Source organism: Scylla paramamosain, chromosome 28 (genome assembly GCF_035594125.1).
Source record: "Scylla paramamosain isolate STU-SP2022 chromosome 28, ASM3559412v1, whole genome shotgun sequence".
Taxonomy (NCBI): Eukaryota; Metazoa; Arthropoda; class Malacostraca; order Decapoda; family Portunidae; genus Scylla; species Scylla paramamosain.
Window position 1 is genome coordinate 7,380,001 of NC_087178.1, and position 24,076 is coordinate 7,404,076.

General features: G+C 41.4%; 1 protein-coding gene across 4 annotated transcripts in view; it reads left to right on the forward strand.

Annotated features, from left to right (window-relative positions):
* LOC135114833 (uncharacterized) overlaps nt 1–19,456 on the forward strand; it is a 154,460-nt gene extending 135,004 nt beyond the window's left edge. The window contains exons 3-5 of one of the 4 annotated variants that reach the window (XM_064030958.1): nt 9,032–9,081; nt 16,502–16,955; nt 18,119–19,456. In XM_064030958.1, coding sequence (XP_063887028.1) covers nt 16,517–16,955; nt 18,119–19,044 — 1,365 coding nt within the window. In that variant the 5' untranslated portion in view covers nt 9,032–9,081; nt 16,502–16,516 and the 3' untranslated portion in view covers nt 19,045–19,456. Of the gene's footprint in view, nt 1–9,031; nt 9,082–14,073; nt 14,397–16,501; nt 16,956–18,118 lie in introns of those variants that run through there. The other 3 variants (XM_064030957.1, XM_064030956.1, XM_064030955.1) reach the window with 3 other exon arrangements.
* The last annotated feature ends 4,620 nt before the right edge of the window (nt 19,457–24,076 follow it).

Below are 24,076 nucleotides of genomic sequence, written 5' to 3' on the forward strand. Positions count from 1 at the left end.
TATTTCACCTCTAACAACATCTTAAAGGCAGAAAGGTATCCTGGTGTCTGTTTTTTCCACTGTGTTCATTTGTGTATATCTTTTCAGTCTGCTGGTGTTTGTCCTTTCTTTGTGTTCCTTTGTGTATTTCATCTCTGTGCTGTTGTTCCTCATTCTTCTTTTTTTCCCCTCGTAATCTTTCCTCCTCCAGGTTTATATAATTTCCTCCTCTTCCTTCTCAGTCTGCCTTGATCCTCCTTTCATTTTGCTTTTCCTTGGATTCTCCGTTCTTTCCTTGCAGAATTCATGGAAGAAGGAAGAGTATAACGCAGGGAAGGAAATAGAGATGAGCGAGTGAAGGACAATGAAGAGAGAGGACTAAAGGTGCGGCAGTAAAGATGACGGGAGAGAAGAGGCGCAAGAAATATTGAGAGACGTTGACGCTGTTCGTAATGATTAGGTCTATGGTGAATGGGTCTCAAATTGTGTTAAGTCTACGGTCCCAGGTTACCGCGTTTCACTGTCCCCGTAGAGTGTCGTATTATGGAGATGTCTTTCCTTTTCTTTAGTTTTTATTGTGATTACAACGACTTTAACCAATACTACGCTCACCGATGTATAATGATGTATAATGATGTATAATGCTGTATAAGGATAATAATAATAATAATAATAATAATAATAATAATAATAATAATAATAATAATAATAATAACGGACAGATATGTAGGTTGGTCTGTTTCATAAGGGGACTGTCAAGTGCAGGCCTATTGGCTTCTTATAGCTTCCCTTATTGTATCTGTCTTACCACCACCATCACCACCACCACCACCATCACCACCACCACCACCATCACCACCACCCCCACCACCATCACCACCACCACCACCATCACCATCACCACCACCACCATCATCATCACCACTACTACCACAATCATAACAACTACTAATGTTAACTTTCCAATATCACTATACCCACCACCACCACCACCACCACCACCACCACCAGCCTCATCACGGCCTCTTCAGTGAGTCCAGAGCCTGACTTGGTAACATTGCTCTGGGAACTTTGCTCTTTTCAGTAAAATAAAGGTGTCTGTGTCCTCTCTCTCTTCCTCCTTCTGCTCCGCTTGTACGCTCGCTTTTCCTCTCCCTTTCTCTCTCTAGCCCGCTTCCTCTCTCTCTCTCTCTCTCTCTCTCTCACTTCTGCGGCACGTATCTTCACCTTTACGGGACGATCTCACCTGCCGCTCTAATTAAGCACGTGATTGAGGTGTATTGCCGCCGCCAGGTGAGCGTCACCCGCCTTGCTGCACGACCCATGAAAGTAGAGTTATTAATTTGATGCAGGCGATTAGTAGACGCTTGTGTGTGTGAAGGGGAGTGAGGGTGGGGTATGTCTGGGTTTGGGTTAGTGCTGGGGGTCTGGGGGAAAGGTGTGTGTGTGTGTGTGTGTGTGTGTGTGTGTGTGTGTGTGTGTGTGTGTGTGTGTGTGTGTGTGAGTGATTAATGTATGTTTTTATTACGTTTATTGTTGTTGTTGTTTTTTTGCTATTATTATTGTTATTATTATTATTGTTATTATTATTATTATTATTATTATTATTATTATTATTATTATTATTATTATTATTATTATTGTTCAGCTCATTAGCAGTTTTGACGCGGCCTAATGTAATTACAACACACACACACACACACACACACACACACACACACCCACAGAGAGAGAGAGAGAGAGAGAGAGAGAGAGAGAGAGAGAGAGAGAGAGAGAGAGAGAGAGAGAGAGAGACCAAGTGAACCTCCAAAGTTATACACAATGGTACAACATACAACCACAAATCTCACCCAAAGTCCCAAAGGGTTTAAAATGAAGGGGTAAAAGGGAAAAAAGGGAGAAAATACATACGAGAACTTCTGAGAGGAGGACAGAACCTGGGGAAATGTCAATGAAAGGGAGAAAGGGAATGGAAAGAGAAAATCTGGAGGAAAAGAGAAAAAAATATGAAAAAAGAGAGCGAAACCGAGGGAAGGGGGAAAAAAGAAAGAAAATGGAGAGAAGGGAGGAAAAGGGAAGGAAAAAGAGGAAAACGAAAGAAAAGGGAGGAAAAGGGATAGAAAGAGGAAAGAAGGGAAAGGGGAGTAAATGGAAAAAAGAAAAAGGAGAAAGGCAAGAAAAGGGGAGGAAAAGTGACAAATATCTCTTTTCCTGTAACATACTCCTCCCTCGAGTGTTCCCAACTCTTAATATCTCTCCGTACCTCCTTAATATCTGTCTCTATCTCTCCTTCTTTATCTCCCCCTCTCTAGGTCTATAGCACCTCCTGCCTCTCTCCCTCAGGACTCCCTCACATCCGTAAGGAGCGATTTATTGAACCAAGTTTCCAGGGGCGTTCAGGGAGGTGGAAAGAGGGACGCCTTTCCCAACTTGCGTCCTACCCACTGTCATAAAAGTTGTTTCCGAATAAAGAATAATAGCAGCGAGTGTTCGGGGCAGGAAAGATGGTGGGAGCAGGGAAGGTGGCGGGGGCTTAGAAGGTGGAGGGGGCCTGGAAGGTGGAGGGATGGGTCTGTGTCTGTGTTTGTTGGGGGCTGAGAAAGCGGGAGAGGTAGGTCATTGTGTGTTGGGGAGGGAAGGTGAAAGGGTAGGTATATCTATGTTTCATTTATACATCAACTTCAAACTCAAACACAATCCTGGAGGGGGAAAAAAAAGTATCAACGTGTCTATGTATAAACGATTCACATGTGCGTACATTGACCAAACTCCTTTTTTTTTTCTTTTTTTTTCTTTTTTTTCGGAATAGTTTTGCTTCATTTTTTTTTTTTTTCTTTCCTGCCGCCTGCTTTTACCAGTTCGCTCGTGTGCCCCGCGGATCCACTTCGGTTCAGTTCGCGGCTCCAGTGGCCAGTTGAACCGAACCATTAACAGCCCACTCTCACGCCACACGAGGAACCAGTGCTGCTTCTGGTAACGCGGCTCGCGGCTTGTGGATAACGAGAATAAATGCATTTTTACGTTATTTCTTCCAATTAAAGCCTCGAGAGCTGCAATGTTGGGTGTGCAATGTGGTGTGTGGCGCCCCGTTCATCACCCGAGAGAGAGAGAGAGAGAGAGAGAGAGAGAGAGAGAGAGAGAGAGAGAGAGAGAGAGAGAGAGAGAGAGAGAGAGAGAGAGAGAGAGAGAGATGTACGCTTTATCTTGTGACTATATAAAAAAAATAGCAGAAGTAGCAGTAGCAGTAGCAGCAGTAGTACCAGTAGTAGTATCATCACTTCACTTACAATAACAAAAAGTCAACAGAAGTCAACAAAACTCAACAATACCCTCAATTTCACTACGTTAGTCAATTATCACCTCAGGTACTCACACAAGACAAGGAGGAAACTACACTCACCACGCCCTTAAGTTCCCGTCACGGCCTTAGGGACCCTTGCTTGGCTCAACTGATTCGTGAGAGTGTGGCTGCTTGGGGGAGAATGATGGATGTGTATCGGTGGTGGTGGTGGTGGTGGTGGTGGTGGTGGTGCTGGTGCTGGTGCTGGTGGTGCGTGAAACTCAATCGTTGTTAAATCCTATTGTGAGGAACGCCTACAACTTTATGGAGGTTGGTGAGATCCTGCTTGGAGGCTTTGTGGGTTGCTGCATCTATTCCAAGTGCAGGAGTACCGCGGGTGGGGATTAAGGTGGTGTGTTATGGCGCTCTGTTGCATGTGTCCTCCTCGAGATAAGCGTGTGTTGGGGTATTGGTGTATTTACGTGTTACATGGCGGCGCTCTCTGAGGACCATGCTCTGAAACACCTCTGCGTTGCACCGACGCTACTTACAAAATGTTCTAGTTGAAGCGACACGTGTTTTTAAAGGTGTTTTTACGGCTCTAGTGACAGGTGAACAAGATATATATGTTATGAATGGGAGAAACACTACTGAGAACGCGGCAAATCATCTTTGTGGCCTTTAAAGATAGTGGTAAGAGAGCAGTGCGTTTTTGTTTTTTTTTAATCCAGGCCACTCTTGCACGTGTCATTATCGAGGTAACTGTGCGTGGGTGGGTTGGTTTCATACCTACAAAGCTTGAATACACGTACCTTTACTCTGTTGCTTTCGTTGCTTCCTATAACCATTACTAGCCAGGGTTTTGAGTTACTGTTGTTGTTAAATTAACCATCAGCGCTTCATTGAAAGGATGGATGGATGGATTCTGATGTTAATTGATGTCTGTGTATGCCTTTGGTTCGTATCCTTTGTAAACTGTGGTGTCTGATTCGAGGCAAAAGAGAAATTATGGGAATATTTTTATTTTCTTTATTTAATTATTCATTTTTTTACGTCAGATGATGAGAAGTAATTTCCAAAGAAATATTTTTGTGGCTGTTTGAGATCGTTTTATTTATCTAAGGCTCTTTTCTTTCATTCCTCTTAAGTGTGTGTGTGTGTGTGTGTGTGTGTGTGTGTGTGTGTGTGTGTGTGTGTGTGTTTGTTTATCTACCCTGTTTGCCATGTCGGAGAGCAATGATGGGTAGCCAATCAGCGTCTTCCTGAGTCGTGACGTGGCGACAGGTGATAGGTGGAGCGCCTTGGATACACACTTTTTGATTTATGGATCGCTTCGGTTGTCCTCCATTGGTGGTGTGCTGTGTTCTTGTATTGCGGATGCGTTGTTCACCTTTGTTATGTGTTTCTGTTGCCGGTGTTGTTCTTGCTTCTTTGTCTCCCTGCCCGGCTTTATTCCGGTGTTGCTTTGTGTTGTTCTGTGTTGCTTTTTGTTGCTTTGTGTTGCTCTGCTTTTAGTTTTGGGTTTCCTTTTGTGTTGTGTTGCGGATGTGTGGCGCGCTTGGTGTTGTTTCCAGGTTTTATTTTATCTTTTATTTTTTTTCTATTTATCCATTTATTTATTCTAATTTATTTTATTTTATTTTATTTATTTATTTATTTTATTTATTTATTTTTTGTTTTGTTTGGTGGGTAATGGAAGGAATGATTTTACTTCCATGACGCGGGGAATTAAAGCAATAAGGGAAAACGATCCTGCCCTGGAAACATTTCACGCTCCTCTGCAAAATAAAATAGATAAATAATAAAAAAAATGTTAAAAATGAGTCAACTTTTACGTGTGGGAGGATGCGCTCATGTAATATGGATACAAATATATATATGTGTGTACTATATCAATGAATAGGTAATAACTTGGCTGCCTGTGTGTGTGTGTGTGTGTGTGTGTGTGTGTGTGTGTGTGTTTTTGTTTTGGCTGTCTGTCTGTTGTTGTTTGTATGTGTCTGTTCGGCTGTCTGTATCTGTCAGTTTGTTTGGCTGTGTGTGTGTGTGTGTGTGTGTGTGTGTGTGTGTGTGTGTGTGTGTGTGTTTGTGTTTGTTTGTCTGGCTGTGTGTGTGTGTGTGTGTGTGTGTGTGTGTGTGTGTGTGTGTGTGTGTGTGTGTGTGTGTGTGTGTGTGTGTGTGTGTTTGTTTGTTTGTTTGTTTGTTTGTTTGTTTGTCTGGCTGCGTGTGTGTGTTTGGAGAGGAGGATGTCTGTGTGTGCATCTGTCTTTCTGTCTGTCTGGTACCAGGAAGCCAAGCCCACCGCCATCATGATCCCTTTTCTCTTTAGTTTCGTTTCATTTTTCACGCGAGCAACACATGAACTGCTAACTCACCTCATCTGTATTCTGCCCGTCCCGGCTGGCCCTCTGCTCTCTGATTGCCTATGGGCCGCGCCTCGCCTCGCCTTGCCACCTGTCAAATGAATTAACTAAACACCACTGCTGGTCTCAGAGGTTTCCTGCAGCGCGAGTTATACGGGAGTGCGAGTGTGGCTTGTCAGTGGTCAATCCGCCTGGGGTCCTGTTGTGGTTACAGTTTTTAGTGTTTTTTTATTTTTTTTATTATTATTTTTGTGGTTACGGAGTTTTATAGGGCGTTTCTCATACAGACATTCATACCGTTGTCATGTCATGTGTCATTTGTGTTGTCCTGTTTTTGTTTGTTTTTTTTCGTATCTTCGTAATGTGTTTTGTGTAGTGCACTTTATTTTTTTTCGTGCCAATTATCAATTACTGTACGTAGGTTTTTCTAAACAACGCAAAATTTTAAACCTTGTAATACCAGATGTTTAAATAGAATAAAAAGTCCTCATATTCTCCCTGTATTGTCCATTATCTTGTTTACCGTATCAAGTTTCATTAAGTTTATGCCGTTACTCCTCATTTCCATCAGTGACTTTCCTGACGAAGATGGAAGTGGAGGCATGTTTCAGTCTCTTTATCCTCTTATGTGTTTCCTTCCTTCAGACAGCTGGCGGTGAAAGACAAGCAAAGTAATCGTGACGGGGAACAGGTGGGGAGCCAACATAAGAAGTTAACCCAATGGACAAACGCGTGCAGCAAGCGTGCAGTACTCACACGCTGCATAATGATCGCCAGACTCATCACTGGCGGGAGGAATCGGAGTGTAATCCAGTGTTTTTGAGTGCAGGAGTGGAAGCGAGGAGAGCGGCAGTAATAATTGATCGCCACCCGCCGGTAATGGATGGTCTAGACGGATGAGTGAAAGTTTTAGGCATTTTTGCATTATGTGGCGTGGGGTCGCTCACATGACGTTCTCTTCTTTAAGTATCCTCACTAATGTCCGTATTCGTGTCCCCTTGATGGCCCGCGCGATCACCAGGCAAGACGTATGTGTGGTGATAAACGAGTGCTTAAGCGTAACGAGGAAACTAAAACAAGGAAGGGCGTAAATAAGCGATCCAATGCCTTGTTTGTAGAATCCAAGCGCAAGTTTCCTGTTTTCTCCAGCGTCCGCGTGGCGTCTGCTTCCAGTTTGGTGTCCTCGCTCCGTTTTCTGTTGAGATTTATGGTTAGGGAAAGTTTAGGTGCTTCCTGGTTTTCGTTTTATCATCCTTGAAAATATTTGGAAAAGGAAAAGTGAAGTCTGAAATAGTGTTTTGGGGAAAGAGACAAAAGGGGGTTACGGTGATGACTAGACTGTGTTATCTGTCATATAATGGAATCTAATGGTTAATAGCAGGCGTTACTGTCTTCTTATCTGTCTATCGCTTCACTTATCGCTGGTAATTATTGCTGTTGTTCACGTTTGTCTAATCCATTTAATTTCCGCCCTCACCTCCGGTGGCTTCCTGTTGACTCCCGCGAGGCTGCTCACGTCACTCTTAATTGACATAAAGAAGATGGAGGTCACTGCAGTTTCCTGGGAGACTTTATGAAGAGGGAAGCTGAGGGAGAGATGGAGAGGAGAGTCACCTTGCCCTTCCCACCCATACTCCTTTCACCTTCTGTTTCTTACATCCCAGTTCACTTGTTTTTCTCTGTTTCCAGGACGAGTGTCTCCAGGTCTTCCCAATTAATAAACTTACTGATGCAGCTTAGAATTCAGTTGCAGGATATAAATAAACAGTACGGTACGAGTATCCTTCACAAACATCCCTGCCCGTATCCTTGCCGTCTCCTACAGAGGAATGAGAGTTGAGTAAAAAAAAGAATCTCTCAACATTTAACAGCCACGGAAGGGAAAAACGCATACACGCCGCCGCTCACTGAGAATTTATGACCGGGACAAAAAATGAAAGGCAAAAAGCGCAGCGCAGGGACCACGTACGGACGGAGACTACAGACGTATCGAAAACTCGTCTATTCGAAACAAGGGGGAAGGAGGAAAAGAGTGAGGCAAGTAAAAATGCAGAGAAAAAGAAAAATAATCATATATCCTTCCACGTCAGGTATTTTCCAAACTTCCCCTGACCGTGTGGCCATAAAGTGAAGAAAAGTAACAAAGTTTAGCCTAAAAAAAAAGGGAAAGAAAAACTGTACGTTGTTTATCATCCATGTAACCTTATTTCCCCTAACTCTATGGAGACCGACACGTGACAAATTGCTGCCCTGTCTTCCTTTGCCCTGCGTTCTTAAATATTTTGTTCTCTTATCAGGATCTAACTTAACATGTAACTAATTCCTATCCTGTTTTTTTTTTTTTTTTTTTTTTTCATATTTTTAACAGTCATTTTCATCAGGACTATTTTCAAAGGCTACAGAGTTTTATTACTTCGATTTTTATGCCATTTTTCCCTTTAAAATTACTGGATATTTATCAAACTACTACCAGAATCACGAAAAACATCCTTGAAAACCGAAATACCTTCTTAGCTCTTTCGTCAGGACTATTTAAAGATCAAGGAGATGATTACTAGAGTTCTCATGATATATTCCCCATTAAAAACAAAGGATACTCATTAAAACAACACTAAAATAACGAAAAAACACCTTTGTACCCAAATACCCTGTAGACCACATTAGCAGCTGAGACAGAGAGCCGAAACGTATGACAACACTTGATCCCCAGCGACTTGTAGAGCATACTGTTCAGACACGCTTGAGAACACTTTCCTTTACCTGAGTGACGTCTTTATATTTCACCAAGAGGGAGTCACACTGGTACAGACGGGCAGATAATACTAGACACAGGTAGATACATGTAGATACAGGTAAATACGTGACCTTGATATGTGTACGTGTCTCATTGGAGCTTATTGTTGGAGGTAACAGTTGGGAGCAAGAGAGAGAGAGAGAGAGAGAGAGAGAGAGAGAGAGAGAGAGAGAGAGAGAGAGAGAGAGAGAGAGGTACCGTAGCCTTGGAGCAGTAATTTTATAACGTGCCTCGTGAAAAGCTTGCAGTAGGCAATTATGAAATTCACCTGCACTGGAGTCCTCATCAGCAAGATTTTAGTGTGCAAACAAAACAATACACGGTACAAATCCCATCCCTCCTCCCCCTTTTCCTTTCCCGCCGTGTTAAATTTTTGATTCCATGCCCCCCTCCCCACTCTCTCTCTCTCTCTCTCTCTCTCTCTCTCTCTCTCTCTCTCTCTCTCTCTCTCTCTCTCTCTCTCTCTCTCTCTCTCTCTCTCTCTCTTTCTGCACAGTCACAAACACCTTCAATATTTCAAACTTGGTCATATATTCCTTCTTTCCTTTGTTATTTATTTCGCTCTTATTGTTTATTGTCTTATCTTTTTTTTTTATTTTTATTTCTCACTTTCAGACTGGCTGCGCATGCTTTCACTTCACCTCGCCTCTCGTCGTCCTGTACAGGTATGCTAATTGTTTTTCAGATATACCAATTACCACTTGTTTTGCTTTGTTTATACGTCTCCTGCGTTTTTTTTTTTTTTTTTCTTCTCCATTATTTCTTTCGCATTTAAGTGATAATTTTACGTGTCATGCTCCTTTTTTTTTTTCTGTATTCTCCACTATTTTCCCTCGCTTTCCGTCCCTGTATTGAATTTTGCAACGACAGAGCGCCCAGGGCATAATTGTTGACTTGATTTCAGTGCAGTAATCGCTAATAAATGACAGACTCCCGCCGTGAGAGCATTAGTATTTTCACGCCGTATGCTTCATCAACATCACAAACAGATAATTACAACGCATTTACAAATAGGAGCATCGTAGTCAAGCAATTACTCGCACTATGATTGCACCAATGACGGATGTTCTTTTGTTTTTAAGCCATTCTTGCCAACACCACCAGCATTCTCCCGAGCGCGCTTCCTTTCCTTGCCGCCAGGGGGAAGCTGCCACCACCGTAAACTCAGAACATTACGCCAGACGGGGACTTTTGCCAGCGGTACCGGGAAGACGCCTCGGGGACTCAGGTTAGCAATTCAACTTTGGAAAATTGCTCAGTAAGAGACGCGGCGACTGGGTAGTGAGGGAGGGAGAGAGGGAGAGGAGGAAGAGAGGAAGCAGGGTTAGTCTTGCTTGCTGGAATACGAAGGGAAAGTGCGTGCTGGTGAAATGCATCGAGGCGGAGGAAAAAGACACGTGATTTGGTTGGTGAGGACTTTGCAGGAGCTGTGAAGTTTGAAGTGAGGTAGAAATTTGAGTTTAGCATGGATAGGTTGAGGTTTAAGATGCAGGAACGAGAGGAAAAGGTTAGAAAGAATAACTCGTGGCTTGGAGAGAATTTTGGAGGAACAGTGGAGCTTGGCAGTTAGATGGAAATACGTACGAGTATATGGATGATGCTTGTCGTTTCATGGCGTATTGTAAACTCTTGTGGAGCATCATGTGGAGTAAGACAGAGTAAAGGTGGAGTTCTTTCATCCACTGTGCAAGTTTGACATTAGAAGTAAAGATGATGAAAGTAGACAATGTTTATGGTATGGTGGAGTCTGTGGAACATCAGTGTGGAGTAAGACAAAGTAGAGGTGGAGCTGTTTCATCCACTTGGTCACCACTGGGTCCACCTCGAAGGAAATTTAGCCCCAAGCCCAGCGAGGATCTAATGAAGTCTTATTGGCTGGCTTGCTGTGGGGTGCTGCCTCTCCCCCTCTCCCCCCTCCCTCTCCTCGGCACCTCTCCCTCTTCCTCCCTTCGCCTCGACTCTCAATGTTTCTCCTGTAATGGATTTTGTTTCCGTCTCATTTCTTTTATCACATTTTCACATTTTTCTCACTCCCTCATTTATCTTTTTTCTTCTCTTCCTTGTTTTTGTTTTTGTTTTCTTTCCTTCTTCAACTTATTTTAGGTTTTCTCTTCCCATTTCCTCCTCCTCCTTCTCTTTCTCCTCCTCCTGTTTGTCTCTTCGCTTTTCTCATTCCCAACCTTGGTTCTAATGACTTTGTGTGTGTGTGTGTGTGTGTGTGTGTGTGTGTGTGTGTGTGTGTGTGTGTGTGTGTGTGTGTGTGTGTGTGTGTGTGTCTATCTGTCTGTCTGTCTATCTGTCTGTCTGTCTGTCTGTCTGTCTTTAATACAAGCTGAAGTGGTACAACGAGATTGAAAAAGAAGTAAAGGAGTTGAAAGAGGAAAAGAAATAAGAGGAGGAGGAGGAAAAAGAGAACACCAATGAAAGAAGAAGAAAAGACAAAAAAAAACTATTAAACTACGCAAAAGAGGTAAATTGAATAAACAACTAAAACAAGTGCTAGAATTTCAACAGATAAAAGAAATATGTATCAAGAAAGTAAGATAAGAAAGGAAACGAGAAATTAATGCTGAGGTAGGAAGAAGATAAAAGAATTCAACAACTGACTGTGTTTTATCTTGTAAAGGAAGAGAAGGTCAAAGACAAGACTCAATTGGTGAGTTTCAAGTTGATCAAGGAAATAGAGAAGGCGCAGCAGCAGCAGCAGGAGAAGAAGGAGGAGGAGGAGGAGGTGGAGGAGGAGGAGGAGGAGAATATGGAGGTGGACACGGTGGAGGACATGAAGGAGGAGGAAGAGGAGGAGGAGGAGAGGAGGAGGAGGAAAAGGAGGAGGACGAGGAGCAAAAGGAGGAGGAAGAGGAAGAAGTAGACGAAGAAGTAGAAGTAGATGAACAACAACAACAAACCAACAGCTACAACAACAACAACAACAACAACAACAACAACAACAACAACAACAACAACAACAAAGAATAAATGCAAGAAAGAACAAGAAAAAGAGAAAAAAAGAACTTAAGCATATAAATAAATAGGGGAAGCTGTAAGAAACCATCAGGCCTACACGTGGCCGTTCTTGTAGGCATACGCTTGATACTCCCAGGAGGAAGAAGAAGAAGAAGAAGAAGAAGAGAGTGTGATAAGTCTTGGGTACGTTTCCTGTCTACTCCTGTCTACTCTGCTTGCTAAATCATAAGACAAGACCTACTATTCTCGTATTTGTTTAGCCAGAAACCACAAATTTCTTCAGCTTTGCACAGACTCGGTAAAAACACAGGGAGGAATGATAACAAAGTGGTGATGAGTTGGGACTGTTTGCTCGTATTATAACAGGGAATAGGGATGAAGAAATGAAGTATGAAGTGTTGCTGGGTACGTATTCAGAAACGCTTAGCTCTCTCATCATGACTATTTTCTAAGGCCACTGAGATGCTTAGTCTCAAGAGTGCTTCTCCTGTTACTACTGCAGAAATCTTGCTAATCTGCATCAGAACCATAGAAACACCCTTAAAAACCTGTGTAACTTCAAGTAGAACCTTCTGAATGTAGTGGAGGTGCGGCGCAGAAGTGTTTCAGAATATGGTACCCGTACAAAACACACACACACACACACACACACACACACACACACACATACACACATGTAATGCCCCCCGTCCCGTGTGCCACTCGAAAGCCAGGGGTTATTTATTTATTTATTTATTTATTTTCTTGTTCACTAGTTGGTGAGGAACTATCCACACTCGCTGATTTATGGTCTTTATTTTTCCTTCATTGTGGTAGTGTTAATACTAATTCACACGTCATTCATATTACATCAGGTAGCGTAAAGTATCCTTTTAGTAGCGCTGAAGATTTCATTACAATAGTGTAAATACTGGCCGAACTAATCACTTGATATACTTCACACATTCACCAATAACAATAATGGGCATTAGTGTTTGGATATTACATGAGTGTACAGTCTCATTCACCTGGCGAGGGTGGTATTATAAACGCACGTGACTTGAAAAATAATTCACTGGTGCTTACATAAGAATAAACAATCTCCTTATTACATTTTCCTATAACCCTGGTATAACACAGCCTAAACAGCATTCCAAGGACCGAACCAGGTGGTTTCGTCCCCGTATGATAACGAGAAATACTGTACAACCTTAATAATCCGTTCTCACACTAAGTATACCTAACCAAACACACACACGTGGGACGCACAGACAGACTTTTCCTTTATTTCCACTGGTTTCCCTGTAGTGTAAGCAAGCCAAGATCTCTCTGAGTGATGTATTGATAAGAAAATATATCTACAAATATGAATATTAATTACTTCAAACTTAGAGCGACGTAACTCTATTATAAGTAAGCCAAGATCTCTCTAAGCGGGAAATCGGGCTGGCGTCCCACGCTACGAACCTCTGTAGTTTTCAGATTCTTCTTCAAGGTAATTCGCAAATGATTTGTTTCAACAGTATAATAAACGTTTACATTACTTTACTCATATCATGACCTGGTGTATTTGTTCTTCAGAGTAACAAGGTGAAAAATTCTAGCCACAAGCTAATATCTTGTATGAAAATAATGTCTTTTATTCATAAAGAAAATCGGTCATCCATTTCCCGCGGGCGCCAACATGTTGTCTGTCTGTCTGTATGTCTCGGGGATGTATGCATGATGTAATAACGACTAAATTTTACCAATAATTCTTATACTAACTTAATTCTACTTATATTAACCTAATATTACTTATATTAGCTTAATGTTACGTCCCGGCACTACACACACACACACACACACACACACACACATTCTTACGTATTTCTTCTCTCTTTTCTTCCCTTCCCGCCAGCATCAAACCTCTCCAAGCAGTACTTCTTTTCAAATCAAGTTTCTTCCAGTTTTTCGCGTCGCTTCCATCTCCCCTCCAGTTCTCCTCCTTTCCGCCACCAGTCCTTTCCATTCTCGGTTAGTTAGACTCTTCATCTCCTCCACGCACGGTCGCTCAGTACTCTCCCAAATAGTCTAGAGAACCTTTCTTTAGACTCCTTGGTATCGTCACTAGTTCTCAGCATCCATGTTTTCCTTCATCCTCCCCACACGTGTTGTTTTTGTCTCTGCTATCAATAACTTCCCTGACGCTTGGTGCGTTTCCTGTTGGTTTACGTCGCCTTCTGTTGATCGAATGTAAGCCTTCATGTTTCTTTTAGACAGGGGGGGTGGAGGAGGGAGAGTTGGAGAGGAAGGAAAGGGAAAAAGGGGAAAAGACTGGCAGCATGTTCTGTGGGAAGGGAATCTCAGGAGTTGGTACACCGACATAATGATTAACTCTCTCTCTCTCTCTCTCTCTCTCTCTCTCTCTCTCTCTCTCTCTCTCTCTCTCTCTCTCTCTCTCTCTCTCTCTCTCTCTCTCTCTCTCTCTCTCTCTCTCTCTCTCCAGGCATACATTCGTACAAACGTATTACAGAGATTTAACTCCATGATAGCAAACCAAAATTGTGAAACTACATTTATTTTCTTATCCAAAATTGAGACTAAATAGAACTGATTGAGGGGGAGAAAAAGAAATAGATTACATTAAAATATTAGGAACTTATCACCAGTGAATAAAAAAATATTAAATAACAGGGGACCGGAAGAAAGAAAAAAAAAAGTGGAGAAATAAAATCTACGTGAAGAATGAACTTGTGATCCCGTTGAGAAAACACAAACAAGAGGGAAGTGACAGGACGACAAGGACGTGGTTTACTTGCCTTGTGGAGATGAGGAGGAGGAAAAAATACTAAAGAAAACGAAAGGCAAGGAAGTGAGGACAAGATAAGAGATGGAGAGGAGGAAAAGATGATGAACGACTTTAGATCAAGGCAGTGATTGTTGTGAGAGAGACTGTTACTGCTCAACATTCCAGTCACAGATCCGAGTACCATGCATCAGGACCTGGAATGGCGGAGCAGGAATACTGGAACATCCTGGAATTAACACTGGCCAGGTATTGACTTACTTAGATATTGAGAATATTTAGGATTATGGAAGTAACCTTAGTGTATTAATTAAGATGGTGTTTATTTGTCAAGTCATAATTTACACAATGAAAGGATCAGCAGTTAAAATAATGAACTGAATCCATTAAAAGTAATAAAACGTAACCTAGTCCGGTTTTATTATAGTTTAAGCCATTACACACTACGTGGTAATAACCTACCTCATTTTGTTCTCACTATTCACATCATTTCTAATGATTACACTACTTGTCGGAAATTAATAATAACGCCACAATAGGCCTTGGAATGCACAGCGCTCTCAACTTTTTCTAAGTCCACAGGTAAACATAAATGGTGTATTGTTGCCTGAACTTCAGTTGTTAGGTTAGGTTAGGTTAGGGTTTTATTATAGTTTAAGCCATTACACACTACATGGTAATAACCTACCTCATTTTGTTCTTCTCACCATTCACATCATTTCTAATGATTACACTACTTGTCGGAAATTAATAATAATGCCGTGGGCCGTGGGTAGAGATTGGGGACATTGGCTTAAACTATAAATTTATCCCTAGTCCTTATAAGAAAACAGTATTGTTATTTCTATATCCAAAATTTGTCATTTGTGGAGGATTAGGATCCCGTGCTGGCTGGAGCCGTGGCCTGCTGGTATGCGTTGCCAGTTATGCATTTCTGTGTTACCATGTTGGGTGAGCAAGGATGTTGCCACACTGTGTATGGCAGAATTACTCGGTGGCCTTTCAGCATGGCGGTATCCTCACTCACCCAACATGGTAACACTGCAACAGGAATGCATAACTGGCAACACATACCTCAAGCACAGTTAGCCTGGGACCACAATTCCTCATGAGTGTCCAAAACGTGTAGTAAATAGTAAAAAGACATAGGCTCTGTAGTTAATCATTGGAACCCAGTTTGTACAACTTAATCTAATTTATCTATGCTCTAACCAATTGTAAATACGTAGGTTAAGAGGGGACCTGATAGAAGTCTTTAAGTGGCATAAGGGTTATAACAAGGGGAATGTAAGCAAAATTCTTAGGATCAGCAACCAGGGTAGAACAAGAAATAACAGGTTCAAGCTTGAAAAATTTAGGTTTAGGAAGGAAATAAGAAAAAAATTGGTTCTCAAATAGAGTGGTAGATGAGTGGAACGGACTTAGTAATCATGTTGTTAGTGCTAGGACACTAGAGAGCTTTAAGAGAAGATTAGACAGGTTTATGGATGGGGATGATAGATGGAAATAGGTAGGTATATTTCATACAGGGACTGCCACGTGTAAGCCTGGTCACTTCTTGCAGCTTCTCTTATTTCTTATGTTCTTATGTTCTAAATATAACCTTACCTAAAATAACAGTGTACAGTAAGCTACCATGTCTTAATCTTACCTTGGCACATTTAAACACCTAGGCACACTTAACCTTATTTAATGTAAGCACAATGGATCCCACAACCCCGTTAATAATATCCTGAGTTCACGGGATGACACTAATTTTGCCATCAGGGAAATTAACAGTTGTAACAGGAAGTGCAGTGAAGGGAAGAGTGTCTGGTATGATTTTCTGCCTATTTTCTGACTGTGTTTGGTTTGTATATGCTGTGATATTTTCTGTGTTGCTTTTAGAATGCTTGTAAGTGTGAGGTTACAACTAGTGCTGCTACTGATGCTATTTTCACTTGTAAGGTTACGTTGTTTTGTCTTTGTGTTGTAGCATTTCAATTTTGCTTCATGCTTATGTTCTGCTATAGTCACCTTCATGGTTTGTCGCTGAAGGGTTTTTGATGTAACAGAATAGATGAAGGACTGTTGTGTCATGTCTGTCTATCTTGACACCAAGCCTGCATTCCTCACATGGACTTGCCCAGACAAAGCATCACACACACGTACACACACATCATCCAAATTTCATCCTCTAAATGGGGTAAAAAAAGAGAAACATTCGTGTTATCCTTTTGTCCTGTGTACTAAAGGGAGTCGCTGGTAATCAGTTGTCTGGCTGATGTCCATAAACTGCTTGAAGTACATGACATATGTTTAAGACATAACTTAGCCTGCCCACCTGACACTTCCTCCTGGCATGTTGTGCAAAGATCAGATGAGGGACGATGGAGGGCAGGACAAGCACCCAGGCAACCAGTGGTGACCAGGCGTTCAATGCCAACATGCGTCCAGAGCCTGATACCAAGAGCAAGTCTGCTTTGATACTGGAGGACATAGCTGAGATGGACAAGGCAGTGTTCGCATGTGGGGAGGACAACAACCACAGCACTGCACTAGCGAGCGACGCACCATCTCCAGTACAGCTGATGCAGGATAGTGGGGTGTCCTGTCACTTGTGCAAGAAGATGTACAAGAATAAAGGCAGCCTGGCCACACACCTGAGAGTCAAGCACAAGATGAGTGGCAACACCCGGGCCAAGATGCCGTGTCTGGAGGTTGGGTGTGACTACCGGGGGAACCGCATTGCCCGCCTCATCACCCACCTCATCCAGGAGCACAAGATGAAGTTTCATTGTGAGAAAGTAACGTTCCAGAAGAAAGAGGGTAAGAATTGGTTAGTGTGTTTAGTGTTCAAAGTACATGTGTTTGTTTTGGTGTGGGATTTAATGGCACAATTATTTTTTTTAGCATGGAAACTATATGTGTGTATATGAATGATAATTTTTATAAATCTCCAGAAATACAAAACTTTAGCTTTACAATGACACAAATTCTTTATATATGTGGTATCTGTTTTTATCACCATACTATTACATACAAGAGGTATTACCATCATAATTACATGTAGAAAAATATAATTACATATATACAAGCATACATTTTTTCACACAAATGCAGTCACTGATATAATTTTATATCCACACCAATGGTACACTTGGATTACAGGCATTGTATGTATATTTACCATTCCTTCCATGCTTCTTTGGTCATAACATTCAGATGAATAATATAATCTGGGAAAATATACCCTAGATAACACATTGTTTAGTTAACTTTCTTTTCTATAATATATCCTTTTAGAGCATAACACAAAACAATTGAAAAAAAATATAATGCTTTAGTGTGTGACAGTAGTAGTATGGTAAGATAACAGTACTATATAGTACAATGAAAGGGACCTGAAAATAGAAAAAAAAATTATGATACTTTAGTGTGTGACAATGATAGCATAGTAAAATAATAACAACAAATAGCATAAAGAAAGGGACTGACAAACAGACACAGCATAAAGAAAGAGACTTGCAAACAGACACAGTATAAGAAAAGGGACTTGCAAACTGACACACCATAAAGAAAGGGACTTGCAAACAGACACAGCATAAGGAAACAGACTTGCAAACAGACATAACATAAAGAAAAGGACTTGCAAACTGACACACTATAAAGAAAGGGACTTGCAAACAGACACACCATAAAGAAAGGGACTTGCAAACAGACACAGCATAAGGAAACAGACTTGCAAACAGACACAACATAAAGAAAGGGACTTGCAAGCAGACACACTATAAAGAAAGGGACTTGCAAACTGACACACTATAAAGAAAGGGACTTGCAAACAGACACACTGTAAAGAAAGGGACTTGCAAACAGACACAGTGTAAAGAAAGGGACATGGAAACAGACATAACATAAAGAAAGGGACTTGCAAACAGACACAACATAAAGAAAGGGACTTGCAAACTGAGCAAACTGACACACATTTACAGATTTTTGGAAGTGGCGGAAGGAGGCGGAGGAGAGATGCCGCTCCTCATACTGTGCCGAGACCTCTGCCAAAACAATGGTGTCCGGTGACGTCAAGTTCTTCCTGCGGTGTCGGCGCAGTGGCTATGTGAAGTGCCACTCGAGGGGAACCCTGGCACGGGGAGTCCGAAAGGGGAGTGTCAAGATCAACGCTGTGTGCACATCCTTCATGGAGGTGACCTTTGGCATGGAGGGGGGCGCCACAGTCCACTTCTGCAGGACACATTACGGCCATGCAGATGATGGCCAGCACTTACGGATGAACGCTGAGGAACGAGAGACCATCCGGCAGTTAATCCTGGAGGGGCAGACCGCGTCATCCATAATCACCACCATGAAGACAAAAATGCCACAGCACCGCCACCACCTCCTCAAGTACGCCAATATCCGTAACATATCCATCCGGCAGAACTTCCAGACTCATGGTAAGGGGTTGGCAGAGGGTGACCAAGACCAGGAAGCATTTCCGGATGTAGTCATGAGTGAAGCAGATCAGAACTCCCCCACCTTGCAAGTGGAGAAAGAGGTGGAGGTGGAGGCAATAGATAGAGAGTCCCCTGATACTCCAGAGATTTTAGATCACATCCAGGCATGCAGTTTGGAAAGGCTTCAAGCGGAGGTGAAGACGAAGGTTGAGAAAGTTTTGCACCTATCTTCCACTGTGACATCGGAGGATACTCTCAAGTATGTCAGTGAAAATCTCGACTTCCTGATTGACATGCTGGAAAGTTGTAAAGACATTGAGGTGATTCCTGACTCCAGCGAGCCATCAGAGGACACTGGGCAGAATGTGGTGCTGCATAAGGATATTGATGGAAACACACACCTGCTCCTTTGCTCATCCAAGAGTATTGATGACCTGATGTGTAAAAAGAAAGATGCAGTGTGAAGTGGGGATGTTTTTATTTCCATTTATTTTTTACAAAGGGAAAGATGCAATTTGAAGGAGAATCTGACTCACAAAAAGAGAGAGAGACTGAAATGTCATGTTTTGTATTATTTTTTATTTATTTATTTATTCATTTTATTTATTTATTTATTTATTTATTTTTATTTATTTATTTATTTTTTTACAAAGGGAAAGATGCAGTTTGAAGAAGAATCTGACTCACAAAAAGGGAGAGAATGTGAAATATGATGTTTTATAATGATTTTTTATTTATTTATTTACTTTTTTTTACAAAGGGAAAGATGCAATTTGAAGGACACTCTTATCCTCACAAAAAGGAAATAAATGTGATATACAGGTCTTTTTTACTCATTTGCCTCAGTTCCTAAGAGCAATAAAGCCAGAACATTTACCTCTTGTTTCCATCCACTCCTTCCTTCCTGCCTATTGAGAGTGGAGGGCTTCATTTCTGGGGCGTCTCAGTGTAGTGGGTGTCATATCGCCGGGTGACCTGAACCAGTCACCCTCCCTGTGAAATGTTACCTGAGCCACTTCGCTTTATGGAAGGGTTATGTATGCAAACTCTTCCAATACTTTACTGTGGGAGAAAATATAAACAAAACTCCTACAAAGAACGAAAACATTTATTGGTCATTGCAGATTGATAAAAATGCGCTTAGATATTTATTTATTTATTTATTTTTTATTATTGATGTTGATATTTGATTAATAGTTCGTTACGTAACAATTTAGAATTTACTTGACAGAAAACGTGCTCTGAGTTTTAGATATTCATTTTGTGTTTGGTTTTAAAAATTTCTTTAAATATTGCGCTTTTATTATTCATGTTGATTTAATTTCAAGATTCGTTTCATAAGAGTATAGAGTTTACTAAACTGAAAATGTGCATGGAGAATATTTAAACATTATTAATTATGTGTGTTGGGTGTTAGTTATGATGTTCAAATGTTCGTTGAATAATTAATTAAATGCAAAGAAAACTGCCATTTAAATGTATCCTTGTTATTTGTTTACAGAGCATTAAGAATTATAATGAAAAAAAAAATCTCGGACATTTCAGTGACTCCCAAATGCATCGTTATAATATATATTTTTTTTTTTTAGAGAATGAAAACGCAAAACATTACGAACGAAAAATACATATCAGTCATTTCCCAACACAACGTTCAGAACACTGGCAAGTGAAGTGAGCAGTGGACAAAAAATCTATTAATTGGCTGTTGATAAAAAATATGACGCGTGAATATAAACAAAGGCGGAAAAAACTAGGAAAATAACACACCCCTTCCACTATTATTTGTCTATCAGTGCGCGAGTATTTGAGTGAGTGGTAGAGAGAGACCTTGGTGACGAAGAGTGTTGAGTGCATGTGTGTGTGTGTGTGTGTGTGTGTGTGTGTGTGTGTGTGTGTGTGTGTGTGTTGATCCTCAGTTGTTTATGGGATGACTTGGTGACTTGTTGAGAGTGAAGATGCGTTTGTGTGTACGTTAAGATGCTTAGCTGTCATATACAGGAATTGAATTAACCTCAGTCTTGTTTCCATTTATTTTCATCTCCCTTAGTCTTGAAACATGTATATTTAGCTATATTTACCTTATAAACTCTCATGTTCCCTTATAGCCGTATTTCTTATGAGTCATGGCAAACATTTCTCACCCAGCCCTGCCCCACACACACACACACACACACACACATCTATTAACCAAGCCATCTGGTGGGGCGATTGCAAAACTCATTTTCAGAAGTGCACAGCGTTGCAAGTGTTCATTAATTCATCAAAAAGCCTTCCTGGAAACTCGATGCTCTTTTTTTTTTTTAATTCTGACGTAATCTTTCAGTATAATGGCCGCTGGCACTCTGAAGGATTGTAACGTTAGAGTTTTGTCTTAAATAATTGTGTGTTTATAATCTTCTCTCGTCCATTGGTCTTATTTTTTTAAAGGTGGATGAATGTAAGGGAAGGAATAGGTGGTGGTGGTGGTGGTGGTGGTGGTGGTTATATGCAAATTGTGTTTTAATACTATAATTATAATATACGTTTTCTTTATATTGTATTTTAATGGGATTTCTGAATACGTAATCAAGGGTAGATTATTCATTTTAAAAGTAATAAAAAGGAAAATAAGGCAGACGGTATTAAGGATTTTGTTTACTACTACTATTACTACTACTACTACTACTACTACTACTACTACTACTACTACTACTAGTACTACTACTACCATCAAATAACCCTTAGAATTTATCATCAGTGGGCATTTTTTGCTTAGTGTTTATTGCTCTTGCCCAATGCCCATCTCTTAAAAAAAAAAAAAAAACACCACCACCACCGCCACCACCACCGCCACCATCACCACCGCCGCCGCCGCCGCCACACAACAAGATCAGGCCACACAGAACCAGAGGAACACTTGAGCGCCTTTAATTTCCACATATAATTAGTTTCGAAATCACCCTTTCTTTTTTTTTCTCTCTCTCTTCCCCCGCCCAAGTAATTACAGAGGAAGCAGCGGGAATGATTTTTCTTTATAGGACAGTTTAAAACGCGGCGCCCGAAGTAAATTGAACGACGGGCATTGCTGGAAAGAAAGGGATAAACACGTAATAGTAAAAAATAATAAGTGTAATACAAATAATCGTAAAAAAATGGGAAAAGCTACGTAATAGTTGAAAATTATATTAGTGGTGATATCAATAATCCTAAAAAAAAAACGTAATGCTTAAGAATAATAATAGTGGTAATCTAGGTAATCCTAAAAGAACGTAATACATAAAAAGAAGTGATAATAATCGTAAAAAAAAATTGAAAATACATAATACTTAAAAATACAAAGAGTGGTAATACAAAGAATCCTAAAAAGAAAAATAATCTGTTTTTTCCCCCATATTTTCATCTTACATAGAAACTCTCTCTCTCTCTCTCTCTCTCTCTCTCTGGTAATGGAATCAATCAACCTCTTCTTCCCTCACATTCCTGAAGTCCCGCATGTAAATTTTGTAGCGGTGCTCTGAATATGGTGAACACGACGCCCTCCATCACTGCCTCCCTTTCCTCCCTTTGCTCTCCTCCCTCCCTCCTCCCCTTCTCTCCCATCCTCCAACCTCTCCCCTGCCAAGTCATTCGTTTCACTCCTATTTCCCCTTTCCATACGTAAAAGCTCTCTCTCTCTCTCTCTCTCTCTCTCTCTCTCTCTCTCTCTCTCTCTCTCTCTCTCTCTCTCTCTCTCTCTCTCTCTCGTTTCTTCCTGATTCCATGTCTCCTTCCTTTTTCCTCCGCTTCGTCTTCTCTCTTGGCTAATATATCTCCTCCTCCTCCTCTTCCTCCTCCTCCTCCTCCTCCTCCTCCTCCTCCTCCTCCTCCTCCTCCTCCTCCTCTTCCTCATACTCGTTTTCCTTCATGACTAACCGGTTTTTACTTTAACGTTATTTTTCTCCTTCCTTCTTTACCCGTCTTACCCTCCTCTTCCTTCTTCCTCCTTCCATCCAACAAGTCTGCTGCTGTTTGTTCCTCCTTTTGTGTTCCTTTGTGTTGGCGAGAATCTTAATATAAACAGAGACATTAGAATTATCGTGTGTGTGTGTGTGTGTGTGTGTGTGTGTGTTTAACTAAGCGATTTATTGTGGCTCTCTTAACCCTTCACACAGACGTACGTTTTCTCTTAAATCCAATGGCAGTTTGATTTCACTTTCCTCTCTCTGTATTCCTCTTCTCTCTTTATATATCTCTCTCTTTCTCCCTTTCTCTCTCTCTCTCTCACTCTCCTTTCATTCCACATATACACCAGACCACCTTCTTCTCTTTCTCCACCTCCTCTTTATTTATTCCCTCCTTCCTTCCATCTGCACTGCCTCTCTTCCTCTCTTTTCTCCTTTGCATCACGTCTTTATTCATAACCTTCACCTTACTCTTTATTTCTTCTGCCCGCGTCTGCCGCTCTCCGTTTTTCTCCTTCCTCTCCCCCCAAAACAGACTCAGTCACTGTCCCCGCGACCCAGACACGCCATCAGTCTTGCCAAACAACTCGTAGGAGGCGCAGGTGGAGGGGGACGGGTCAAGAGGTGCGTGGGAATAAGGAGGAGGGTTGAGTGAGTAAGGAACAAAAGTGCGGAGGAGGAAAATAGAAGGTGAATTGGTCTAACTTGTCAAGCTCTTCTTTCTCTGAGTAATGTGGCCAGAGAGAGAGAGAGAGAGAGAGAGAGAGAGAGAGAGAGAGAGAGAGAGAGAGAGAGAGAGAGAGAGAGAGTTCATTTGTAAGTATTAATCATGAAATACGGAACTTTTTGAACTCCATCTTTTTTTAACCACTACTTTTTTGAACGACACAGAGATAGGGAGAGAGAAAGACTATGGAGAACACATATAGACAGACAGACAACCAGTAATAGAGTGAGAGACGGAGGGAGACATGACGTGTGTAAAATCATTTCCTCGTCACTAGCTCACTGGACGCCCACCCACGTCCCGGGATTCGAACTGGTGGCCCCAACAAAAGTTCAGACAGGGATCCGTGATGTTATTTGTCACTTCAGGAACGGAAAAATGCAAACCCGACTCGATCTACTTGCATACCTGACCTTCCATTCATGCATCTGCCTGTCTGTGCGTCTTTTTTTGTACATTGTGTCTGTCTGTGGGTCTGTGTGTACGTAGTGTGTGTGTGTGTGTGTGTGTGTTTCTCTTTGTCTCTGTTTATATTTGTCTGTGTTTCTGTGTGTGTTTATTTGTCTCTGTTTCTCTGTTTGCTTGTCTATTTTTTTTTTCTTTCTGCCTATTTTTTTTTTTTTTCTCTATCTATGTATGCTTGTCTTTGTCTCTGTCTGTCTCCGTCTCTCTGTGTCTGTATCTGTCTATATTCTCCCTTATCTACGTCTGCTTGTCCCTATCTCTCCGTCTGTTCATCCGTCTTTTTGTCAGTTCGGGGAGACACCATAGAATCTCCGTTTATTTCTGTCCCTCGCTGCGTCTAATCTGGAGTCCATCAATGTGAGTGACAGTCGTATCTGTATTTGG